Source organism: Rhyacophila brunnea, unplaced genomic scaffold (assembly GCF_057557595.1).
Source record: "Rhyacophila brunnea isolate RB1 unplaced genomic scaffold, BYU_Rbru_1.0 scaffold_21, whole genome shotgun sequence".
NCBI classification, from domain to species: domain Eukaryota; kingdom Metazoa; phylum Arthropoda; class Insecta; order Trichoptera; family Rhyacophilidae; genus Rhyacophila; species Rhyacophila brunnea.
In genome coordinates, this window is record NW_028232871.1 from 3,257,694 (window position 1) to 3,283,277 (window position 25,584).

Sequence of the window (25,584 nt, forward strand, 5' to 3'; positions counted from 1 at the left end):
AATCTATTATCTACATTAATTGCATAAGTGTGCATCTTTTTGGATTAGTTTAGACACTTATGAACACTTGCATAGTCAAATAATGTTATAAATGTTATTCCTTGTTAATGTAAAGCATATATCATAATGAACACGTGCAGATGAAACAGACCTTGTTCAAGTCAAAAACCCATTAAAGTGAATAGTATATAATCTCAGGGAATGTCACCCCTGTTGTCTTTCGTTTCCAACCATTGTACAGTACGTAACCTCTGTCTGTCAAACACTTTGTACTAAAATTATTACTGAAATAAATAGTAATGTTTTACTTTACGTAAAACACTATTTGCTCCGCCGTGTTCACAATCAATTACAAACGCCCACCGCTCAAGCATCCTAGAAGGTAAATCTCCTGACAAATTACCTTCAAAGACGTACAGTCTATAAATGTACAAGAAAACTGTGAAGAATTACATAAAGGAGTTTCACAGAGTGTCCCAATTCTGGTAAGAAACTTAAGGAAGGTTAATATCATCAAACCATACAGGACCTGCCAACACAGATCTCCTACTTCCTTAAGCTACTCATCACTAGGACATAACAGTACCATAAAAGTTGCAGCGGTTGAAATAGAATTAGATAAATCATAACAGTAAGCTTTAAAATTGGCATGCTTACGAAATCGCTTTTTTACCGCTTCGAGACGATTTAGTTGATGGTTAACTCATTCGTTGCTGACTAGATAATGATTACCACCTTTAAAATGCACGTTAATTACATCGATCGGTCTACTGGTCATTACGCGCCAGGTGCGTCTTCAGCGTCCAAAGTATTAAATAAAACTAACAATATGTATTAATATCAATATCATAGAAGCGTAGTACGGCGTATCGGTTAGAACATCCTAACAGACAAATAGCTGAAGAAGCAGAAAACTAAATATTGCTATTAGTTTAATTGTAAAATACAGTAATTCATAAATAATTAATATCACACAAATTGCGTTAATTATAATCGTGCTGTGTTGAACCGTTAAGGGTTAACGTTTTTTTCAGAATAACAAAGTTTAATCCACCAGACCTACAATATTAAATTAAATGCTATATAATTGCACTATTACATATAAATAAAAATATGTATATCTACATAAAATATGTGTTAATTAGAAAAAAGAAAACCATTAAAAACATATCAGCATAGTAATAATAATTGTAGTTGCAATCAACTAAGTATAGTAAAATACCGTATTAATGAATTTAAATAATCAACCCAAACTGGAACGCACGAATATATCATTTCCAGATGAAATTGGGCCAAAATAATTTCGAGCAGGTTTGTACTTAATGATTGTTTTCATTTAAAAAAAATACAACTAAAACACGATTTTCTTTAGTGTATTTCCACAAAATATTATACAAGTAGCCAATATTAGCAGGTGGCAGTACATCTGTTCTTACTGTCGGTGTCCTGGTGTTTCAGACTCAATTATGTGTCTGTAAACTGCTGCATCAGCATGACGGAGTCTTTGTAGAGTCTCCTGACTAGCAGAACGCACATTTAGACTTGATTTAGTCTTACCTTTACACCAATTTAAAAAAACACTTATTTTCTTTCACGACCCGATTAAAAAAAATATCAGTTTATTTTTCAAATTTTGAAATTTTGAACCATGTAATAAGTATTCTCCCTATCTCGCTGTCTCCTGCAGATTTACACAATATTATATTTTATCTCATACGTTATAAATAATTTTATTGGATAGGAATTATCGCATTAAAACATGCGACTAGTGTTTTGTACGATTATGACTGCGTATGGAAATTTATTTGTAATACATTTATACCAATTATAGATACCTAGAATTATAATTAGAAGATATTATTTTTAAAAAAATGTAGTGTTGCTAGTTTTAAGTCATCCTGGATGGACACTATGTGCTAGTGGCTGGTAGGCTGAGTGTGATCGATTGATTATCGAATGACATTCATTTTTTTTTTTGTTTAGCCCCTGCTTTTAATTTTCACTGACTGACAATAATTAATTGTTGTCATTTTTTAAATCACTATTTTTTTGTAAATTAATTAGCGTAAAATGATCAAAGTTTAAAAACTACACAATATATAGCACTAAATTATTATAAATTAATACACTATCTAAACCATATGTAATTTTATGCTTATTTCACTACCTATTATTAGTGTTTTATTTGTAAAATGTACATATCGCGGATAAATTATTTACAGAATTTTGTTTTATTTTCATTTATTTTTGGAATAACAACAGGCTATCCATGTTCTTTAATATTATTCAAAAATTCTCCATAAATTATTCATTCGTTTTGTATTGGTGTCGACATAAATAATCGGTACTCAATAGAATCTGTTGTCCGAAATATAATTATAATACTATTTCTATTTATGTTGAATTGCGACATCGGCTATCAGTGTTATTTCAATAATTCAACACTAGCCCGTATCTATGAATTTTTAGTCGCGATACAGGCAATAATACGAAGTATGTTCAAAAAACTTTTACTATTTTATCGTGTATTCAACTTTAGTTTCAAGATTATTTTCTGATTATTATTGAACTGTGCTGAAAGATTATTTACGTTTTCATTTTTCTCTATAACAGTTTTCCTAGTGAATTTTATAATATAAATATAAAGTTCATACATAGCCTGTGGGTTGATACTGCACTTGGTTTATTCCGAAATCCTTACGGGACGAAAAATCCACAATGGAAACATATGTTTTCTTTCATATTCTTAGTCCGTGGAATTTGTCGTATCGAATTGTTTAAAATGCCTGAAGCCATCTTATTTGTACTTTCAACCGCTATATTTATAATCAAATATTAAAAAGATTCTTTCAAAACTCATTTTGTCTAAAGATCCGTTACATTTTTTCTTATAATTTCTTCCACGAAATACAATAATTATTGACATATTTGCCGGGTAAAATTGTATACTTTTCATTTTCTGTGTTATAAATAAACAAACGAAATTGATATATGATAGTACTCCATTATATTTTATGGGATTAATTTATATAAAAGTAAAATATTTTAACAAAAAATAACGTAATAATAAAAACAGGTTCTTTTAATACTGACTTCATAATAAAAGGATTATAAACTTGAATTTCCCGGCTATTCACATTTTTCCAAATTCAATTAAAGAGCAAATATTATCAGGGGGGCAATACCATCTGTCAACATCTTCTTCATATCTCCCCCTCTCTCATACGTTTATGTGTAATGTGTATAGTCTGTCTTACTATCGTTGTTCTGGTGATTCCAACTCAATTACTTATGTGTGATATTCTGCATCAGCCTGGCGGAATCTTTGTAGACTTGTAGAGTCACCTGACTTTTCCGAGCACGCCATCGCTGAACTCATTCATTTGTCAAACGGCAACGCTTAGCTTATGGTTCTTCCTACCCGACAATTTTTTCATTTTTTGATTGATTGTGTATGTTGTCTGTAAGTCCCTATTATAATTGCTCTTAAATCTCTTAGTTGACATAACAGATTAATTTATCGACATGTAAAACTATTATGAGAGTGTCATTTGTGTTCTTTCACGACCCAATTAAAAAAACGATTTTTCAAATTTGGAATTTGTGTTTATACCTGTATGTTTACATCGTTTTCTCTGTCTCGTTCTCTTTACACATTTATATACTATGTTTTCTCTCATGCATTACAAATAATTCTACACAAATATGTACAAGGTAATACATAACACGTTCATTTGAATATTGTTCATTGACCCAGTCCGTTTAATAACGAATAAAATTGAATTGAGTCTTGAGCTAAAATCGATAGCTTTATTCAGTTTCCTTGAGATATAAAACATTGTACTAAACTGTAATACTTCATATGGATGTAAAAATGGTCATAATGTCATTCAAAGTGTTAAAGATGCGATGCCCAGCTTAAGAACGATTATGACATCATAACTTTGATGAAACTATAAAATCGCTCAATAGATGTCACCGTCACACTCTCTTACCAAGAAAACAGTTAAGTTTTACGACACTTACTAGTACAGAAAATTATTAATGATCATAATATTGATTATTACTTTCCTTTATTATTTTCCATTATAGTGAGCTTTCTTTAAATTGGTCATTACTTAAAGCCTCTCTATAAAATAAAATTAACTAGATTTATCGGTAATAATTCTCACAGCTTCCGCTAATTTTCTCATGTATCACACATAAAGGGCCGGAAATATTAGAATGATTTGACACTCCAATGCAAAGTGCCACCCTTTTGGACCCGGGTACTTTTTACTGGTCAAAAATGAAAATTTTGGGATATATGCACAATCTGTTAACTTTGTAGGAACGATATATCGTAATTTAATATAAGTGGCCCAACAACACAAGGCTTGTCCTAGCCTACCCCATCTCCCACTATCCTAGGTTAGTGTCCTCCAGTTGGTGTCTCCTCCGGCCGCTCTGCTCTCCGGTTATGCTGAATACGCAAATCGTCTTCTTATAGTTAGACTCCAACATCCTGACCTGTAGGTCAGTATTAGTCTGATGAGCGTCTTGTACATCTGATTTTTTTTCACAACCGGACGGGATGCGAGACTTTAGTAGTTTCGTTGAGCACCCATTCGCTGCTATAAGGAAAGGTGTATCTTTATTATTATTCCATGTCTTTTCTCATTCAATAAATCTATGGGATATATTAACACCTACAATAAAAGACTAATATTATAAACGTTGTCACTTAAAACTGATAATAGAGCCATACTTTGGTACATCAGGTGTCAGTGGATATAATACATTTAAAAATTATTCTGCATGCAATAAATATGCGTTTAATTTTATTAATATAACATAATATTTTGTTTTTCGGTATTTTTACCACGTTTTTATTAGCTCGTGTTCTTTTTTGTCCAGTACAATTTTTTTCTTGTTTGTCCAAGATTTGTATTGGAAGATTGAAGATTTTTAACTAACTTCCCGACTAGCTAGACATTTTAAACTTTTAGAATATATCAGAACACGATCACAATGCATTATTTTAATACTTTTAGCCATCTTTAAGCAGAATCGAATTCATTTTCAGTTAATTCTGTTTTGCATGGAAAGTTATTTCGGAAAAAAATCATAAAAAGTAAAACACTATTATTTGTTGCTAAGGGGGTCCTAACAACTAAATTATTAATATATACGTGCGTTACTTATGGAAATCAATATGAATGTCAAAATGACATTTCAGTATTATTTCTATCAAGTAAATTTTTTTTTTGATCGTTTAAGCTAGTCAAGTCACGTTTATATGATTCAACAGAAAATTGAAAGACGTTATATATAAAAAGTTCCTTTTATCTTGTAATTATATGATATAATAATGAAAGATTTGATTTATTGCTCTTGCTCTTCTCTTGCATTTGCTGTATCAAACCATACTGCAACAAGTTATTGTCTATAATATATATTATATTAATTAGCTTCTAATAAAAAAAAAAAAAAAAATATGACAATGATCCCGCCGTTCCATAATACTGTTCCAGCATTATTTTTAGTTACCCATCGCCTATCACCCTCCAACCCTTTGCCATTAATATAAAAACAAGTTTCCCTGATGCTGAATGCTAACACACCAAATGCCTACACAAATATAGGTATACCTGAGTGCAAAATTATTCACATAATAAAAACAAAATTGCAAATATTTACTGCCTGTTTTATCGCCAATAAATATTATAGAGTACTTAAGAGACCACTAAATAAGTATAATATTTTACTATTGAATTCGCACGTTCGATGTTAACTTGTTTGGAAGGGTGAAGTTGTCAACAGTTTTACGATTAGCCGTCAATACAAACGCATGACGAGAACGCATTTTCTCGACATGAATAATTTTGAAAATAATAAACTGTATTTTTGTAATGAAGAGCTTTACCATTAAATACCCATGTTTTACTTATTTATAACATACCTACACGTCAGTGACGACGAATTGATAGTTAGCGGTTATTTAACGTTTATATTGACTCGTAAAACTAATATAACTAGTAAAACTATACCTTGTGTGTATTTTAAACTGTCGCGATAATAACTGTTTATACGTAAAAGTGCTGTCTGTCTCGCCAATCTCATTCTTCAAAAGTAAGCGAGACGCGTTGTTGTCATTTTATGGTACTATTTGACAGGTCGTGAAAATCGGTTAACCCCAAAATGAGTCTGCGCGGTGTAGCTCGTTTTTTACCAGCAGGTTCGCTACTATCGTTCTACTGCGCAGTCGCAGAGATATTGCACGGTCCAATTGTCGCGTGAAAATTTAAAAGCTTCTGAACTGTTTTGATTAATACATTCAATCTTGTAATTTGCACGATAAAACGTTATGGCCGCGATAATACGTACTTCCAGCAGTAAATCCATGCACTAGTAAATGGGGTATAATACTTACAAGGCAATTACCATTTTTTACTTTAGCAGTGTTAACTAACAATTCTTGGCGGAAAGATTTATTGGCGGGTTTAGAGCTTTTGATGCCCCCCGGAATAAAAAATAAAATAAAAACCATAAATTTCAACTCCCAACGTATATATAATAAAAATAACAATGCATCTTTATAATATCAAATTGTTATCAAATATGACAGTGATGAGTGGATGACATTTAACTAATAATATTTGGGATTATTTTTGTGTAAAACAAGTACGTATGTATCCGTTTCCGTGGTTGTATTACATGCCCTTTTGATGCTAGTTGTAGGGATTTTGTTGAATATGTTGTACTCAATTTGTGATTTAATAATATTGAAAGATTTTTTGCAATGTGTCAAAGCCCCCTTCTAAATCTTATGACGAATCAATTGCGTCATCTGCGTCAAAAAAATTGCTGCCTATGACATTGTATCAATTAAAATAAAACACAATATTCAGTACCTACTTATTTAATTATTTACAGCGTTTTCTTCAATATCTTTAGTTTTTCTAGACAATTTGTTAATATACATACCTGCAATATTGTATATTGTGTATCAGTTGACAATGTCCCATTAAAACGGAGAAAACTGTGGATTAAGTGTTTTATGTTAAGTAATTAATTTAATTACCATCAATAAATAATACGAATCATTTTACTGTATCATCCAAAAGTAAATTGCAGGAAATAAAACTACAGACACCTTCAAATACTATGCAATTATTGCATCCGTAGTTGTATATTATATTAATAATATTCAAATATTTAATCAGTGGAAAATTCTTGCAAATCAGACGATTAGAAAAAGAGGAAGCTTATAAAATTAATAAGATAACATACCTACTTGTATATGAGAATGCAAAACCAAAAGGTTTTTGACTTGGTAAATACACATACTATTATGTCAATTATATATTTCAATTATTTCATATTTATACAGTAATATATTTCCATCATAATATACGCAATTTTTCTCACATTCTCCCAACATTTCAATTATTTTTTTAAAGCTACACTTTTTCTACGAAAAATTGAAATAAAATATCACATATCGCTGTTCTAAAATCGTCATGTTGTATGATATATAATAATGTGAATGCAATATTTCAGACGGTGTTGTACGTATTTCCAAAAAAAACAAAAATAGACGATGCTTTTAAATGCGCGTAAATATATTTGGTGGGCTTTTTTGTTGATAAAATTTTTAGAAAAATATAATAAAATGATTTTTCTCTTTGCTTGATCGAATTATCAATAAAATTGGGTAAACTATACACTATCTATATATTAGTGTCTTATTCAATTATATTGAGCTACTTTACGAGCTGTTTGTTGGCGAATTTAAAAGCGGGCGATTCAGCTACTGCGTTTGTGATGATGACACACAAAACTTTCCATTCGCTGAGAAGCCAACAAACTAGCGACTATTTTGACAGAACGTAGTTCGTTTTTATCGGAAGGTCGCTACTACGCTCTACTGCGCAGACGCAGTAGGCCCACACGCCAGCGTGTAGCGTGTAAAGTTGACCGGCTTTCAACATTTCTCGGTAGATTGTTTACAATCTGCTTGTTAGCTTGTTCGATGATGACACTAGGCGACTTTACAGGCAGATCGTAAAATCGCCAACAAGCAGCTCGTAAAGTAGCTCAATGTAATTGACGCATTAGTGAACGCCATTCATATCACAAGTTGAAAGCCCTTTTTTGAGTTTCCAGTAACCAGTATGTAGGTATTCGTCATTATATTATACATATGAGCTTCTTTTCTGCCTGACATGACCATAGAGTGTTATATTCTTTTTCAAACAAGGTCCGCAGAACATTTCACGGGATAAACTCCAACTCGTAAAGTTACCATTTTTTAGCAAACTGGAATAAAATATCAAAATTATATTAAACGATTGATATTGAATATTAAATTATTTGGTGATGGTCGTAAATACAATTTATGCTGAAATAAAATTATAATAAAGCATCATAGACCTGCTAGTGTTACAGGAGCTCAAACTTATTATAAATACAACAAAAGATATTTTCTGGACGGATAATAAAATGGTGAGTGTATTTCCTCAGCTCTAGAAGAGAATTTTTTTTATATTCTTTTGAATTTCCAACATTTTATATTGTTGAACCTGGATTTTGTCGGATTATTATTCTTCTACTTTCAAAACCTCGTAACCATAGACCGTAACAATATGGTGAATATACATAAAACATCTCGTTAGTTTGCATCAGTTCCAAGAATCCCAGTAAATAAAGTAGGAATGGTGAATTTATTACAAATGTTGTTATAATTAATATTATTATTTAAAATCAATTTTATAATATTGATACAAACGGTGCAATTTTCAATGTTCATTTTTCATTTATTTCTCCCTAGAGCAACTTTACTATTGTTTCACATAACTCTATATAATATAAATAACTATAAAATACTATCTGCGTGGTTATTAACTGCAGTGTCTCCACTAAGTATGTCCAAAAGCAGACCTGGGCAACCTTTTTGGTTGAAGGGCCACATTAGAAATATAAAATGAACGGCGGGCCGAAAGTAAAATACTATTTTTAGACATACATTATTTATTATCATAAAAAAAGAATTTTAACATTAAAAAATAAATAATTCTCTTATAGCCAACAATTTAATGAGAAGAATTAAACTGTTTTACATTTTTCAACATTTTTTAAATTTCAGGTGTTAATTTTGTAGTTGAGATTCTTAAAAATGCTTGTAAATGTTCATCAGTGATGCTTGATCGAAAAGAGTTTTTAATGATATTCATAATTGAAAATTTTTGTTTACATATTATTATTTGATCAAAAAATCAAAAAAACATTTTTCGAACAGAATCTTTAAGGGCCCACGTGCGCCACGTAGGTCAAAATGGAGATTTTTTTGGTATTTTCAGAGCATAAACCTGGACATTTCTTAAACGTTGTAGATAATCTATGTATATAATTTTGAAGCCTTATTATCCTTTATATTTATTTTAAACATTTGATGACTGCATAAAGTATTTTTATTACATAAAATAGTATTCTTTTAAAACTCTCATTCTAATGTTTTAGAATATAGTCATATTTCAGTACACCCATGTGCAGTGGTGTTAAATTTTTTAGATTTAATAATTTTTAAAAGCATTTATAAACCATTAGTAAAATTGTTGTTACCATTATATAGTGAAATATTTACGATAAAAAAATATATTTATAATCTCCGTGATCCCAAATTTGACAATAATTAGACATTTTATTATTCAAAAAATTGGCACGATTAACACATTTAAAGATAATTATAAGATACTGATTATAAGCTATGTCTTTGACCATTCAAATGTAATAAAACATCTTACGAATAATGATTGTTTTATAATAATAATTATTGAACTAAGAATAAGGTAATATTTTTTGAAATACGCCATTTCTTTCGCTGGAATGAAATGCCAATAGACTCATTTTCTCATGAGTGTTTTTAGAATGGTAGATTCTTATATCTTGTGAATTATTCGTTGAATAAAAGAAACAGTTAATTAAAACAACTAACAAATTGACAAATTCTTCAATACACTATATGTATATTCAAATTTTATTTTTAAAAAGACGTTAAAATGTATAACAAGTTAAGATTTTTTCAGAAATACAGTTAAAGCTCACGGGCCTCACAGAAATATTTGGCGGGTCGCGCAGTTCACTCAGGCCTGTGCTAAGGGCTATACATGATCAACCAATTCGAGTGATTTTTAAGTTAACAACGATAAAATTAATTCCATCCTAAATCAGTGATATATATTCAGATAGGTTAATGGAGTAACAACTTAAATCCGCACTGCTTTTATTAAATTTAATTGTGAGGATTAATCTTTAACAAAGTTCGATAAACTTATTACAAAAGCATCACAATTAATTTCATAAAACAAACATGAAAAACGGCGTGCTTCTACTAAAATCAAAGATTAAAATATTTATTACGTATTAAATAAATTATTAATCTTCCAATTCTTCGATGAAAATCTAAGATGAATAACATATTCATAGATTGGGCAGGTCACGACTTTCGCCGTTGTATTGGATACTGTAAAATCTGCTAAAGGCGTTTGGATGATTCTGTTCTGATATTTTAATCGCCATATATATTAATAACTTGATCCTTCCATAATTTCATTGTCGCATAGAACGTGGCTTAACATAATGGTATTTCAACAATATTAAGCTTACTAGAAAGATACAAGGATAACTTGAATATCGATTTTGATATCTCAACGAAATATTACAATTTCCAAATAGTAAGTTTCAACGGCTAAGCTAAGCTGACGTTAGGGAAGTGTTAAGAGATGGCGTGGCGTTATCATGAAAATTAGTTACGTATTTTATTGGGTTCAATGAATACATCGGCAATAGTTATTCCGTGATGAAATTAATTATAATAAAAAAAATATTCCTACAACGTTAACTTATTTATTAGGTTTTGAACCGTCAAAATGTTATTGAAATATCAATAATTGAATGATATTTTCTTTAAATTTCTGTCTGTAAAAATATTTCAATCCATTTGTCGATAAAAAATTATTAATTAAAAATACAGTATGAAATACGTATTTATTTTATATAATTGTATAAAGATCAGGACCGATTTCGTCTGTATAACCAATTTCAACAGGATTTATTATAAAATGCTTTTATTTAATATAATTTAGTGTAACCGATAATAGACAGTTAATGTATCAAAAGAAACGTATATATTCTTCAAATATATATATGCGAAAGGAAGGGGGTGACAAGTATTTATAATCATAATATATTATATATTCGTAATAAAATATTTCTTTTATTGAACGAATAATGTCCAAGATTTGAGAATGTAACATTCTATATATTGAATGTACATAATTTTAAAACACCTCAGATATACCAGAAAAATATTTTCAAATGACAAAATGAACGCATGTTGGTAAGCATTTCATGAAAGAACTACTAGTTAAAATCGTCGTAATTAACTAAGGTGCCCGTAACCTAATTGGAAATGCACACTGGCGTGAATTATTAGATACAGGTTCAAGTCCCGTCGGGTGTCGTATTTTATTATAACGTTTTTTACAACGTTTTTATTAGGTCGCATTCTTGTTTGTCCAGTACAAATCTTGCAATAGATTTTTAACTAACTTCCCGACTAACTAGACATTTAAACTTTTAGAATATATCAGAACACGATGCCAATGCATTATTTTAATACTTTTAGCCATCATTAAGTAGAATTGAATTCATTTTCAGTTAATTCTGTTTTGTATGGAAAGTTATTTCAGAAAAATCTTTAAGAAGTAAAAGACTATTATTGGTTGTTAAGGGAGTGGTCCTAGCAACAAAATTATTAATATATACGTGCGTTACTATGGAAATCAAAATGAAATGTCAAAATGTCATTTCAGTCTTCTATATTTGTTTGTTTTTTATTTACTTCATATCAAGTACAAGTTTGAGCATATTGAGCATAATAATTCAACAGAAAATTTAAAAGCGTTGTATATAAAAATTTCTTTTTATCTTGTAATTATTTCGAGATGTTTTAAAATTATGTCTACTAGTCTTGTGCTTTAACCGATAAAATAATTAATACTTACTCAATCTAGTTAAACATACTTACTTAAAATTATTTTGGTTGGTTGGTAGGTTTAATGATAGTTAGGTACGGTAACCATCAATGTACCAACAATGTAATCTATATCCTGTACAAGTTTCATTAACACTCCTGTTACTTTAATGTCATCTTAGGTTATCCAGTCCATTAAACTACAAATATTTCAGTTAATATGCATTTCGTCGTCTTCATATTTCGGCTATTCCTAGAATCATCAATATTGCATTTAATTAAAGTATTATTATTTTCAAAATCGATAGTTTTATCCAGTAAGAATACATATAATTGATAGATCTCCGTCAAATTATATTTACCTGTCATAAATTATTATCAATGTATATTACATTACGAACAAAAGAAATACATCTAAAAGTATATGCAACAAAGATAAATATATATAATTACAAGATAAAAAGAACTTTTTATATACAACGTTTTTAAATACTGTTGAACCATATAAACTTGACTTGACTAGCTTAAACGATCAAAAAAAATTGTACTTGACATGTCATATTGATTTCTATAGTAACGCACGTATATATTAATAATTTAGTTGCTAGGACCTCAGACCCCTAGCGACCAATAATGGTGTCGAAATAACTTTTTATACAAAACAGAATTAACTGAAAATGAATTCAATTCTACTTAAAGATGGCTAAGAGTATTAAAAAAATGCATTGGCATCGTGTTCTGATATATTCTAAAAGTTTAAAATGTCTAGCTAGTCGAAAAATTAGTTAAAAATCGATTGCAAGATTTGTACCGGACAAAGAACTACTGGACAAATAAGAATACGAGCTAATAAAAACGTTGTAAAAAGTAAGGGGTAAAATCAAAATAGTACTATGACTAATGTGCTATAAAAATGTAACTATATAAATTCGTATGATTTTAATTAAGGGGGGAAATGCTCGTCGAAGGTCAAAATTGAGTTTTTATTGTATTTTCAAACCATGATCCTGGACACTCCTTAAACGTTGTAGATAATCTATTTATATAATTTTGAAGCCTTATTATCATTTATATTTATTTTAAACATTTTATGACTGCATAAAGTATTTTTGTTACATAAAATAGTATTCTTTTAAACCTCTCGCTCTGATGTTTGAGAATATAGTCATAATTCGGTACATAACTGTGCAGTGGTGTTAAGACTTTTTACATTTATTAATTTTTAAACGCATTTATAAAACCATTAGCATAATTTATTACGAGATAATTTTTGTAAAATATTCACGATAAAAAATTATATTGATAATCTCTGTGATCCCAAATTTGACAAGAATTAGGCATTTTATTATTCAAAAAATCGGCAAGATTAACACATTTGAAGATGATTCTAAAGATATTTATTATAAGCTAAGTCTTTGACCATTCAAGTGTGATAAACATCTTATGAATAATGATTGCTTTATAATAATTATTGACCTAAGAATAAGGTAGTGTTTTTTTGAAATACGTCATTTCTTTTGTCATTCCCCAGTGGTTAAGCTACAACATACGGCCGTAGCCATAAATTGACAAACTATAATTGAATTAAGGAGTAAAATTATATTGACGCGCGTGTTTGAACATGTACCTAACCGATTTTTTTTTTATTTTTTTTTAAACGGTTTTTTTTTTACAAAAATTATCTCGTTTGCGTAATTAAATGCGTTTAAAAATTAATAAATGTAAAAAGTCTTAACACCACTGCACAGTTATGTACCGAAATATGACTATATTCTCAAACATCAGAGCGAGAGGTTTAAAAGAATACTATTTTATGTAACAAAAATACTTTATACAGTCATAAAATGTTTAAAATAACTATAAAGGATAATAAGGCTTCAAAATTATATAAATAGATTATCTACAACGTTTAAGGAGTGTCCAGGATCATGGTTTGAAAATACAATAAAAACTCAATTTTGACCTTCGACGAGCATGTCCCCCCTTAAGTTTTCATACCTTTTTGATATTTTTTTAGATAAAACAAATATTAAGTAATGATGGTGAAACCTTATTAGACTTATTTATGTTGCCAAAATAGGAATTCTTTTTTCATATACTTGTAATATTGTCATTCTAATACGGTAACATCACAGGAACGAACAGAATATATTAGCTTCGTAAGGGGATGGTTAATATTTTATAATAATCGTTCTAATACTCAATGTCTTTATATTTGATTGTATATAATAGAAATAACAGCAAGTATTCATCGCGTGTTCGTTGCGATCTGTCTAGTATATGGTTGTTGATTTTGGTTGCTATGGTTTTCTACTCTTAAATTTTCCGCCTGACGCCGGTGTTGCCATCTTTGCAGTGACAATATCTATTAGTCCGATGTAGAGTTATAGCTAATAAAAAACTAGCATGTATGCAGTCTAATTATATTGTTAGGAATATGTGAATTAAACTTAATGAAGTACACCTCTTCATATTTTAAGATTTTTGCAGTAGATTGTGCCAACTATTTTTTCTTTGTATTTTTAAATTATTACGTTAACATTAGCATATTTTTTTTCTTTTCTGTACAAAGATTGAAGATTTTCGAATACGTACACAATGCATAGTCAAGATCTGAAACAGCTTAAACATTTACCCTGGAGCCCCTAAATTCCAAAATGGCGTATAAAAATTTAAAGTTCTATAATCACCATCTGATTTGATTGATTTTTTGAACACGTATCTTATGGTGCTGAATACAAATTTGTAGTTAAAAATTACTTTTCGCAATTGAAAGCCTATAAAATACTGAAGATGGTGACCAACATTTCAATTTCGTATAATTATAGTCTATATTGATTGATTTTCAGTGTAGACATATTTTGTATGGTGTTGAATAATAATTCTAAATTACAATTTACATTTTGCAATTGGAAAATGGAATACTAATATGGCGCTCAAAAATCACATTTTTTATTTTTTTCTAATTCGATTGACTATGTTCACTTCTATCGTAGGTTACTTCTGCTATTGAGACATTTTTTTTCTATTATCGTGAGGGGTAGTTTTCAATCCTAGTGGCCTAAAGAATTTGAATTTACATGCGCCTGTCAATTACTTAGGTGGACGCAGCCATGATCTATTCAGGGTCTAAACTTTCCTAGCATGACTAGTCAATGCACTCCCCAAAGACACAGACATTTTCAATGACGTGATGTGTATTTTGTTTTCGAAATTTGATTTTACTGTATAAAATAGTATGTTTTTTTAATTTTTTTTCTTCTCTCTTGTGAGGGTAATGTTGTTATAATGTAAATTTCATATTGTGAACGTCTTGAATTTAAATTTTTAATGTCCATAATGTTTCGTTTTCCTAAATAAATAAATAAATGTTATAAGTTATCCATTATATTAATAGTTATAATAATGATCTACGTACACAATTTAAAACTTTGCTTTACTGTGTGATGTCTTTCAAAAATAAAATATTTGCTGACTAAAAAATAAAACACATCATCCCTGAACTTTTTTAAAAATAGTACTCCACTTATGTAGTATAATCAAACCACTTTTATTAAATTTTTGTCTAAATTAAAATGGACATTCAATTAACTCCTAAATAATGACAAGTGCCAGAATAATGATTCGAGTAATTTTCAAGTCATTTTTAGATTGATTGAATTGATAAAACATATGATTAACAACCCACTTATTGCTATAATAGAAGAGACATTATGTATAAATGAAAAAAAAGCCTTGTTATTATTTATAATTATTTTATCAATCATAACCGTTGCATAATTATGTACTTAATTTATTTTTCGTCGTAAATTATTATTGACAGCTTCGCCTTAATACTTTGGACGCTGAAGACGCGCATGCGCGTAATGGCCAGGCGGCCGATCGATGTAATTAACGTGCATTTTAAAGGGGGCAACTATATAATCTCATTATATAGTTCGCAGCGAATGCGTTAACGGCATTTTTAAAACTTTTTTAAACTTATCATTATTTTCTATAGTGTTTCTGTACATATTGTATGTTAGTAGATGTTGAATAGTCTTATTATTTCAACGTTTCTTGAAATTTAATAAGCCTGGACAACATATTGCGAAACTGCACAGAATTTCTTAGAAACTCTCGCGTACAGAATTCTATTCAATTGTACATTTTGTAAAATATCATTTCTCGGCCACTTTATTACCTTTCATACCAATGTTTAATAAAGTAGAAAACATTTAGAAATACCTGATCTTTTTTAAGATCGTAAAACATACATTCTTCATTAAAATAGTTTGCACCGAGGAACAAAGTTTAATGATAATTAATTAAAAAAAAAACTGAACATAAAAAAACATTATTGCAATATTTTATATTAACTAAACGATAAAGCTCATTAAACTTAGAAATCCGTAAACCAATTTTTTGCTCTTATCATTTTCCAAGGACTACAAAAATAAACGCTCAAAAGATACACACCGTAGAAGTGGTAAAACTATGCTTACAACTTATTATAAACTTATTTTTTTCGGTAGATTTTCTAGTTGAGATTCGTGACCATCCAGTGACGATTTGATCGTATATGCATACTAAGAGCTAATTCCAAAAAATAGCCATAACGAACTATGTTTCTGTGGCGCAGCTTAAGGACTCCACATTATGTTTTAAAACTAATATAGCCTGCAGCACTATTTCACTGTTAACTTGATAAACATTTTTCACCATGACACCTCAAAAGTAGTTAACATTAGCGATAGTGCCCATAGAACGCGTCGAGCGGGCGAAGTCGGTGTATGAAGCGTTTATTCATAACCATAATCACACGTCTCTAGCCGCGCATTACCCTTCACCTATGTAATAAGCGGCCCAAGCAGCACAAAATAATTATTATTACAGCGTCTCTCATAACAAAGCAATAAAAATATTATATTATTTCGCGGCTTGTAATTATTATTTACGACGACATTATTCAACCAGCGAAATATAGGACACGGGATAAAATTAAACAAAGAGATCTCTGTTATTAAATAATTGCTTCTCGCCCGTCGATCGACGACGCCTCGGGCAGCGTGATTTTGGTAGCCGTGTTCAATGAATGGACTTATTTGTATTTAATATCATTTACGCGCCACTTGTAGAAATTTTGCGCGAGCGCCGCACTCGCTGCGTCAATGGGCTTTATGCCTTAGACTCATCTTTTTTGATACGTTATGAAACAATACTACGCTTATTATAGGTTATGTTAATTACAGTTTTACAGCCGTACCGTTATTACAACTCCATCTGTGAATATATTTTACTAAGTCAATTATATACCTAGTATTCGAAATTCGAAATATTACTTTATGTATTACTCAAGTATGTACCGGTAAGAAATAATGTTATCATTCATACCAAATATTATGGGTTTAGCTTAAATGATCACTCATAAAACTTTACCCGCGAACAATAATCGATGTTGTAATGAAAATCAGTTTAGTCAACATATTATTGGCTATAATAATGATTAAAAAAAACACTGCGAATATTAATGGAAGAAATCAAATTTGACCATATTGGATTTGTAGTGATTTATATTTTTAATGGCCCAAACCATTTTAATATCATAAATAACACGAAATTATATTATTATAGTAACAAGCTACATGTTGTGTCACAAAATTAATGCAAAAATTACGTTTAGACAAGGGTTGCCCTTTCTTTATCCAATGTAACCCTTTGGAAGCGATATGGCGTCATCTATCAGTCATAACCTTTACGATGCGTTCAATCTATGGGTTAACAAAAAAAATGAAAGGATAAGACATGAACTCGCCTTCTCCGTAGAGTGATATTAATCAATATTGAAAACTGATAAAGCGTACTTAATAACTCAAGTACTTTTACAAATTTTAAATACTTCATAATATGAAAATCCGATAAAGTATCACTTGTAAACTATAATATAGATAATATATATAATTTAAAATTTTCGAAACTTTAAAGCCTAAAATATATGCACAGGTTTTCTGCGCAATTATACTTTTTAAAAATTATTTAGTAGTCAAACAACCACATTATAACAAATGAAAATACCGTTACTGTCATTCGAATTACAAATTGGAAAAAAAATATTAGAAGGTTTAGGAAGACTATTTGGATCACTTCATTAATTATTATTAATTACATATTCTGAAAATAAATCGAATTTACGAGGCGGTCCTCGTAATCCAGTGAGTAGAGCGCTGATTTTCATCCGGGGACTCTGGGTTCGATACCCGTTGAAGTCACAATATGTATGAGTTTTTCTAAAAGCCTGGGTTTTTGTGATTGTTTCATTTTAAGTGTTAAAATGAATATAAAAGACATTATCTTTGATAGTGGTTAGAAAATACCCAATTTATAGGGTGATTTTAGACAATCCTTTTCCGTTATTTTACATGTGGTACGTTCCTAATTTAGAAATGTCAGCAAAAAAAATCTGATAATTCACAATAAATTAGATATCTCAGTCTATGTACTGTCAGTTTATTTATATTATTGTACCGATTGTATTACTGTACTTATGTGAACCATAAATAAACTCTCACTCTTCCCATCATCACGAATAACCACGGTCGTCTTTCATCTACAACACCATCGACCCTCACATCGACCACTCCCACATACTAATATAATATAAATGAAAAAGGTTTTCTGAGGCAGACGCTTTGTCAGAAAAAATGAATTTCATAATAATATATTATGTATTTTCACCACGTTTTTCTTAGCACGTATTCTTGTTTGTCCGGTGGTTGTTTATCCGGTACAAATCATGCAATCGATTTTTAACTAACTTCCCGACTTGCTAGACATTTTAAACTTTTAGAAAATATCAGAACATAATGCCAATGCATTATTTTAATATTTTTAGCCATCTTTAAGTAGCATTGAATTCATTTTCAGTTAATTCTGTTTTGTATAAAAAGTTATTTCGGAAGAAATCCGTAATCCAATCCACCATTATTGGTTGCTAAGGGGGTGGTCCTAGCGACTAAATTATTAATATATACGTGCGTTACTATGGAAATCAAAATGACATATCAGTATTATATATTTGTTTATTTGTTGCAAAATAGCAAAAAAATGATTTGTTGACAATTGCCTTATTTATCCTAAATTATCAATACATATAATTGTCAAGTTTTTATGATTCAGCAGAAAATTTAAAAACGTGGTAAGTATATAAAAAGTTCTTTTTATCTTGTAATTATTAGTTTTATAGTGTAAAAACAATTGAAACGTTGAGCGATCAATATAATATGTACATAATTGTAAAAAATTCTATAAATATAACGGTTACTGTATTTTAACATACAATTTTATAGTTGGTTACAGGCGGCCTCATAATTATAATATGTACATCACCAAAATAGCCTTCTGTTGATGGTTTGAATAAATAATCATTAAGTAACACGATATAATAGTCCAATGTGTGGGCGCCACAACTTAAAATGTCATGGTAGACGATTATTGTCATATCCCATTATCTACCATTCATCACCATCATCATTCCTTATCATGCAGGGTGGCAGTAAAAACTCTTTTTTGCACTAATTAGAAGGTCACATTTTCTGAAAGCGTCAAATTATTTTTTCTTCCCTCTAATTGCGTAGGTTATTAAGACCAAAATCTAATTTTAAGACGTAAAAGTGTTTCGTAACAGGAGGCGTAAATAACAAATAGATTTGGTAATACTTTTTAATTGTCCGGCTGATAAAAATAGACATTAATTATAACCTACTTCTAATATTGCCATCGTAAAAATATACAGTGAACAAAAATAATGGGGTTTTAATATCTTTGTACCAACTTATAAATTAATATTCAAATAAAATTGTAGAACAGTATATTTTTACAATATATCGTCACCTCAATACTACAACTAGATAACTCTGATTTGGTCATTGTTGGGAAAATGAAATTTGAACTTTAGTTTATTAACATAAATCTAGGCTATAATTATTATTTAAAATAAAAATGGAAAATTCTTCTTGTCTAATTGGGAACAATTAATTAATGATCAATTATATGAAAAATATTGTAGATATATTATTTTATTAATTTAACGCATTTATGGTTTTAAAGTTATCTAATATTTTCAAGCACAAAATGAATACAATTTCCATTAATTTCTGACTTACCTAGTTTTATAATGTTGTAGAGAAGGCAATGTATCATATTATTCAATAGCTATCTCAAACACAGTGAAAATCAAGTTATCTAGTTGTAGTATATTGAGGTGACGATATATATTTGACAAGTAAAGTTTGATACGAATATTTTTTTTATATGAACGTTTTGAGTATTTCAATGATACTTTAGAACAGAATATACACATTTTGTTTATTTTTTATTCCGTTATTACTCAAAAACTACTAAATCAATATAAATGAAATTTGCACTACTTGTAGACTGCATTGTTAAACTCGAATTACATTGGCAGATTAGCAAACCGTCTGGCTCGACCGTCTGCCACCATCGCCCCCGATCGAGAATAGTCGTTTTTGAGTCGTTATCTAAAGTCGTGATCGAATTGGAACAATTCCTCAGCTTCCAAATATGACCGCACGTAGCGTGTCATGTCTTGTGTTTGATATGATTTGTCATCAGATTTCATTAATTATTTTAACCGACAATAATAATTCAAAATAAAAATAATTCCCTAGTAAATACAAACAGAAACTCGTTACTTATCTAAATTGCATTTGTTGCTTTACTTATAATTGTTAACACCGGCAACTAAACGTATATGATGAACCATTCAAATCAAGCGTCTACGCGATCGAGTTGGTAACTGAAACGTACCGTGTAATTGCTATTAAAAGTCGAAGATTGCTCACGACGGTCGTTGAATCTGGTTGGGTCTGCAAATCGACTGGTGTAATTAGGCCTTTAGGACCGATTTAGCAGAATTTAATCTCGATATCTTTAAAAAATCCAAAGTTAAAATAACTTACTTTCACCAATTCATCATGAGAAGATAAAGCGGTCAGATAGCAACGGAGGAACCTTAGACTATAGATACATCTAGACGCCACCCATTGCATTGCTAAATGAAGCTGCGTGCCGTGCGTTTGGTTTGTGGGCGAGCGAACGCATTCGTATACAAATGTTTGAGACCATAGACCATTTCGCTAGTGCTCGCCCAAAGTGTTCGCACTAGACGCTCAGAATTGAAATATAATTTTCTATTTTTTTACGTTATATAGTATTTTTAAGCGGTCAAAATGCAACCATTAGGTAAAAATATCCATAATTTAAGTTATTTTAAAGAAACACTAGATCATTTGATATTAAAATATATAATAATACACAAATAAATTATCACGAACATGTATCAACTTACCTATGAAACGTAATACCATATTCTTGCTTATCAGTATGGCTACCACATTTTAATACAACACACAGAACCATATTTTCTACTTAATTAACTAAACTGACTTTATGTTTAACACAAAAAATATCAATTTTAGCAACACGCGCTCGCAGGCTATCGACGCTTAGTTAAGCAACAAACTAAGATTTGGCGGCGACACCGTAAACCTTTTATCTTACTCTAGCGCATGTAGCAGAGATTATAAGGGTGCCGAATACTTTCTCACTCGCATTTATGCATCATTTTTGTTCAGGCCTTGGGAGGAACAGTATGGTGCGGACAGAGGAGTGTGCGCCTATATTCAATTGTTGTCAATTGCACGGCCTAATTTAGAGATTGAATTACCAGTATTCACGCATATTATTGAAGTTATACTACGTAAACAACAGTTGAATTAATAAAACACCATAGTTTATTATTAAATTTGAAGTAAATCAAAGTCTGTATATTTATTCAATGTCATTTGCTTTGATGAAAAACTTCTCTTAGGGGTTTTTAAGACTATACATAGATAGAACTGAAGTTTCCAGCTCCGTCAGTTTTAGCTCGTAGATTACCGTCAATTATTAAAAAACTTTTTACGATATTGGGGTGAACTTTTGTTTGCATTTTAAGCTTTAAAGCTAACAAGGGGATGGAACGAGGGAAAAACCACTTTGATGGTATAAATATAGACACATATTAATTTATTTCCGACATAATTAATTGAATATCGGCAGTTGAACATGAACTCATTTCTTTCGCTTTCCGAGTATTAATTTGCATACATCATAGATTGGTAAATAACTCAAAGCCTAGAGCACGGACTGGAAAGTGTAAATGGTGAATTCTTGTCCAATTTGGACAAACTTTATTCTAGGATTTTTCCTATTTTTATTTTTTGTCACTTTGATATAGATACGGATAAATAATATTATTAGGATTGGCTAGCTGTTAGCGTTATGCATTGATTTATTACTCATATATTTTTTCTTTAAATTTTCTGTGATTGTTCATTCAAATAATGGTATATTGAGATTTTTTTAAAAAATTGTAAAATCTACCGTAGATTTTACGAATAACAAACTATCTAATTAATATTAAATGTTTTAAAGTATATTTCAACATTATTGCTTCTACTTCATCAGGTATTGACCCAGCGCTTCGTCAACAACTCGAATACGATCTGATGTTCGGAGCCGAAGACACAGCTGATTTAGGAGCGTCAAAAGGACCTGCAGCTCATTTAGGACCTCCGCCTGATCCTGGACTTCTGGACCTTTTCAGCGATAACGATGAAGACTTAAGGTAGATAATTGTAAAATTAAAATATTACATAAATGAGGCGTCTAATTACAAAAAGCGACTCCGTTGTATTCTATGTCGAAATTAGAACCAAATGGCAATTTGGACTACACGGACTAACACGGACTTGGCGCTTTTTTTAATAAATCGAGACTTAACATATTTTTTTTCGTAGGGTTATGTCGTGTTTTTGGAATTTATAGATCAATACATATTGTGTAAAATTATACAAAGAATACGTGCGTATTTTTTTCTCGATTTTGACCAAATGTGGACTTATCGCTTTTTGGAATTAGACACCTCAAATATCATTACCCAACATATTCTACTTCCATTCTTGTATAGACCTTCTTCAGTATTATCTAAAAAAATAAATTTTATACTCTTATCTTTCTTCTGCTCTCGGGTTTACTAAGTGAAAGAATGTCAGCTTTTGAACTGATCGGAAAAACTCTTCTGGAAAATTTTCGCTTGAACATTTTCTATATTGACCATTGACATACATACTATATTGTGTTTACAGTAATTCTATTTTTTACGATAGTGTCGTTTAATTAATCTACTATGCACTATTTCAGGGTTTCCCAAACTTTTTCTGCAATGGAACACTTCGCAAAACCGGAATTTTTTACGGAACACTTAGTTTATTTTGTAGGTTATTTATTAGCGCAGCTAACCGTTCTGCCGATTTTGGCAACTGTCGTTAAACTGACAAGACTTGTCAGCCGGTCAGTTAAAAACAATATACCCTATCTTTTTCATGCGCACGTTGTGAGAAAAGATGGTTCTCCGTCTGTACCTTGATCATGGCCCCCACATCCCGAAGCGGGCCCCCAGGCGAGGATCTTTGGCGGGCCCCCTACTTATCGCTAAGGTTAAAGGCAATGTGACTATCTACAGTTGCATATTCGAATTGGTGTTTGAGGTAAAATTAAGGGTATTTTTAGCGATTTTTTGAATTTTTAATACACTCACTTTTATGTTGATATACACAATTATGGACATGTCAAATATCGACAATAATTGTAATTTTTTTACTATAAGTGCATGTTTGTGATGTGTGTTTATCTCACTTGGCTGATCGATCTCTCACGCCTGACCCCCGTAAGCCCAGGCCCCCAGGCTAGAGACCTTTCAGCCCCCCCTCCCTTGTGGGAGCCATGACCTATCTAAATACTTGACGTCATAAATATCAGTGGAGACGGCCAGGTTCGGCGGAATACTGGTGTTCCGCGGAACATAGTTTGGGAAACCCTGCACTATGTAATATAAAATAGGTAGCAATGTTTAATTTTTTTCAGTTTCACTTATAATATGCCATACATAGAACGTGAAATGGTCAAAAACAAAACCTATATATAGAAAATGGATAGCGTGCAATGCTTTTTACTTTGAGAATAATATGAATGGGTTAACCTAACTTTACTGCATTGACATTGAGGACTTTTTTTAACAAGTCACTTTGAATAGTATTTTTAACACTCTTACGATTAACGAGTGAAAAATGGCTACTTATGAAGCCATTGGTTGTCGGTTTGAATTACATATCTGGGAAATTCACATGTTGTGTCCATTCAATGTTTATGTACATGTAGACTGTAGAGCATTGTCCCAAAAGGTTAAGCAAATGTTTGAGCGGTGAAAACAATACGTTAATAAACCTCTTCAGCAAAAATCAATGTAAGATTGTACAGCAAATGAAACACAATATAATATAATTAAGGCTGTTGGTTTCAAAGTCGGTAACATATATATTACACCATTTTAAGATGATCGTAAAAAACTGTCATGTTCATTTTGGTCTGCAATTATAATAATTTATTTTGTCAAACGTATATCAAAACTATTAGAAATTGCAATTAGCGAAATAAATGTCCCTAACGTCAATTACGTTAATAAATAAATACGTTTTAAGTTAGTTATAAATTATAGAAAATGGCAGCGTCTGGTTTAATTCCATTTAACTAGTTTTTTTCGACCATGTCCGATCCAAATAAGATCATATGGGCCTCCACAGGGTGGAGATTTGTATTAACAAATTTTGTTTTTACGAAAACTGGATGTCAGACACTTGCTCAACCTAACCAGTCCGGTTACGTGTAAATTGTTCGTAAAACATTTCTCGAAAACGTTTATCGGTAAGAGATGACCGTATACTATACGGTTTCCAATTTTATTAGATTCAATATGAACATTAATTCAATTTTCATATCTGATTTTGGCAGAATTCAAGAATGAAAACTTAACCTAACCTAACCTAACAAATAACCCAGTATATTGGCTATTTTGAAATTTTATGCGCTGCTGGCTTCCTGTAAAGTGTAAACCAACAAGAACCGTGTTTTATTTAGACATGTATTTTATGTCAGTAGATACTATACGACCCAAAGAGGTTGGACGGTCTTTAATATACGGCCATATTATATTTACGATACAACATTTCACGGTGAACTGTGATACGGCGAACTGTATACGTACAAGTTTCCGGACACGATTAGGTCCATAATCTGACTCATACACAAATTGAAAAACAATTTGTGTACTTGCCAGACCCAAGATTCAAACCCGGTACCCACGACGATATAGGCCGACGCTTAAGCCACGTGTCCATCGTGAGTGTATTTAACTAGAGTTCGTATTATTTATGCTGGTGTGCGGTTTCCCCCACCCCCGCTTCAGTTTCTAAACACTGTATTCCCACTCATTCCTTCACATTGAAAACTTGCAACAGTCGAACGCGATGACACAATGCTTTCCGTTCACGAGTGACGTGACGTGAACGCCAGCATAAAGAATACAGACTCTAGTATTAAGTAGCTAAAAAAGTACTTAAGCGTCGATGACATTGAGCTACTTTACAAGCTACAAGCCGGCAAATTTATAATCTGCTTGTAAACTCACCCAG

The 25,584-nt window shown here is 30.8% G+C and overlaps 1 protein-coding gene across 1 annotated transcript in view; it reads left to right on the forward strand.

Moving 5' to 3' along the window:
* The window catches only part of LOC147070612 (uncharacterized), a 127,046-nt gene that overhangs the window by 40,051 nt on the left and 61,411 nt on the right, over nucleotides 1–25,584 (forward strand). The window contains exon 2 of the mRNA XM_085948908.1: nucleotides 22,523–22,682. Coding sequence (XP_085805034.1) covers nucleotides 22,523–22,682 — 160 coding nt within the window. The remainder of the gene's footprint in view (nucleotides 1–22,522; nucleotides 22,683–25,584) is intronic.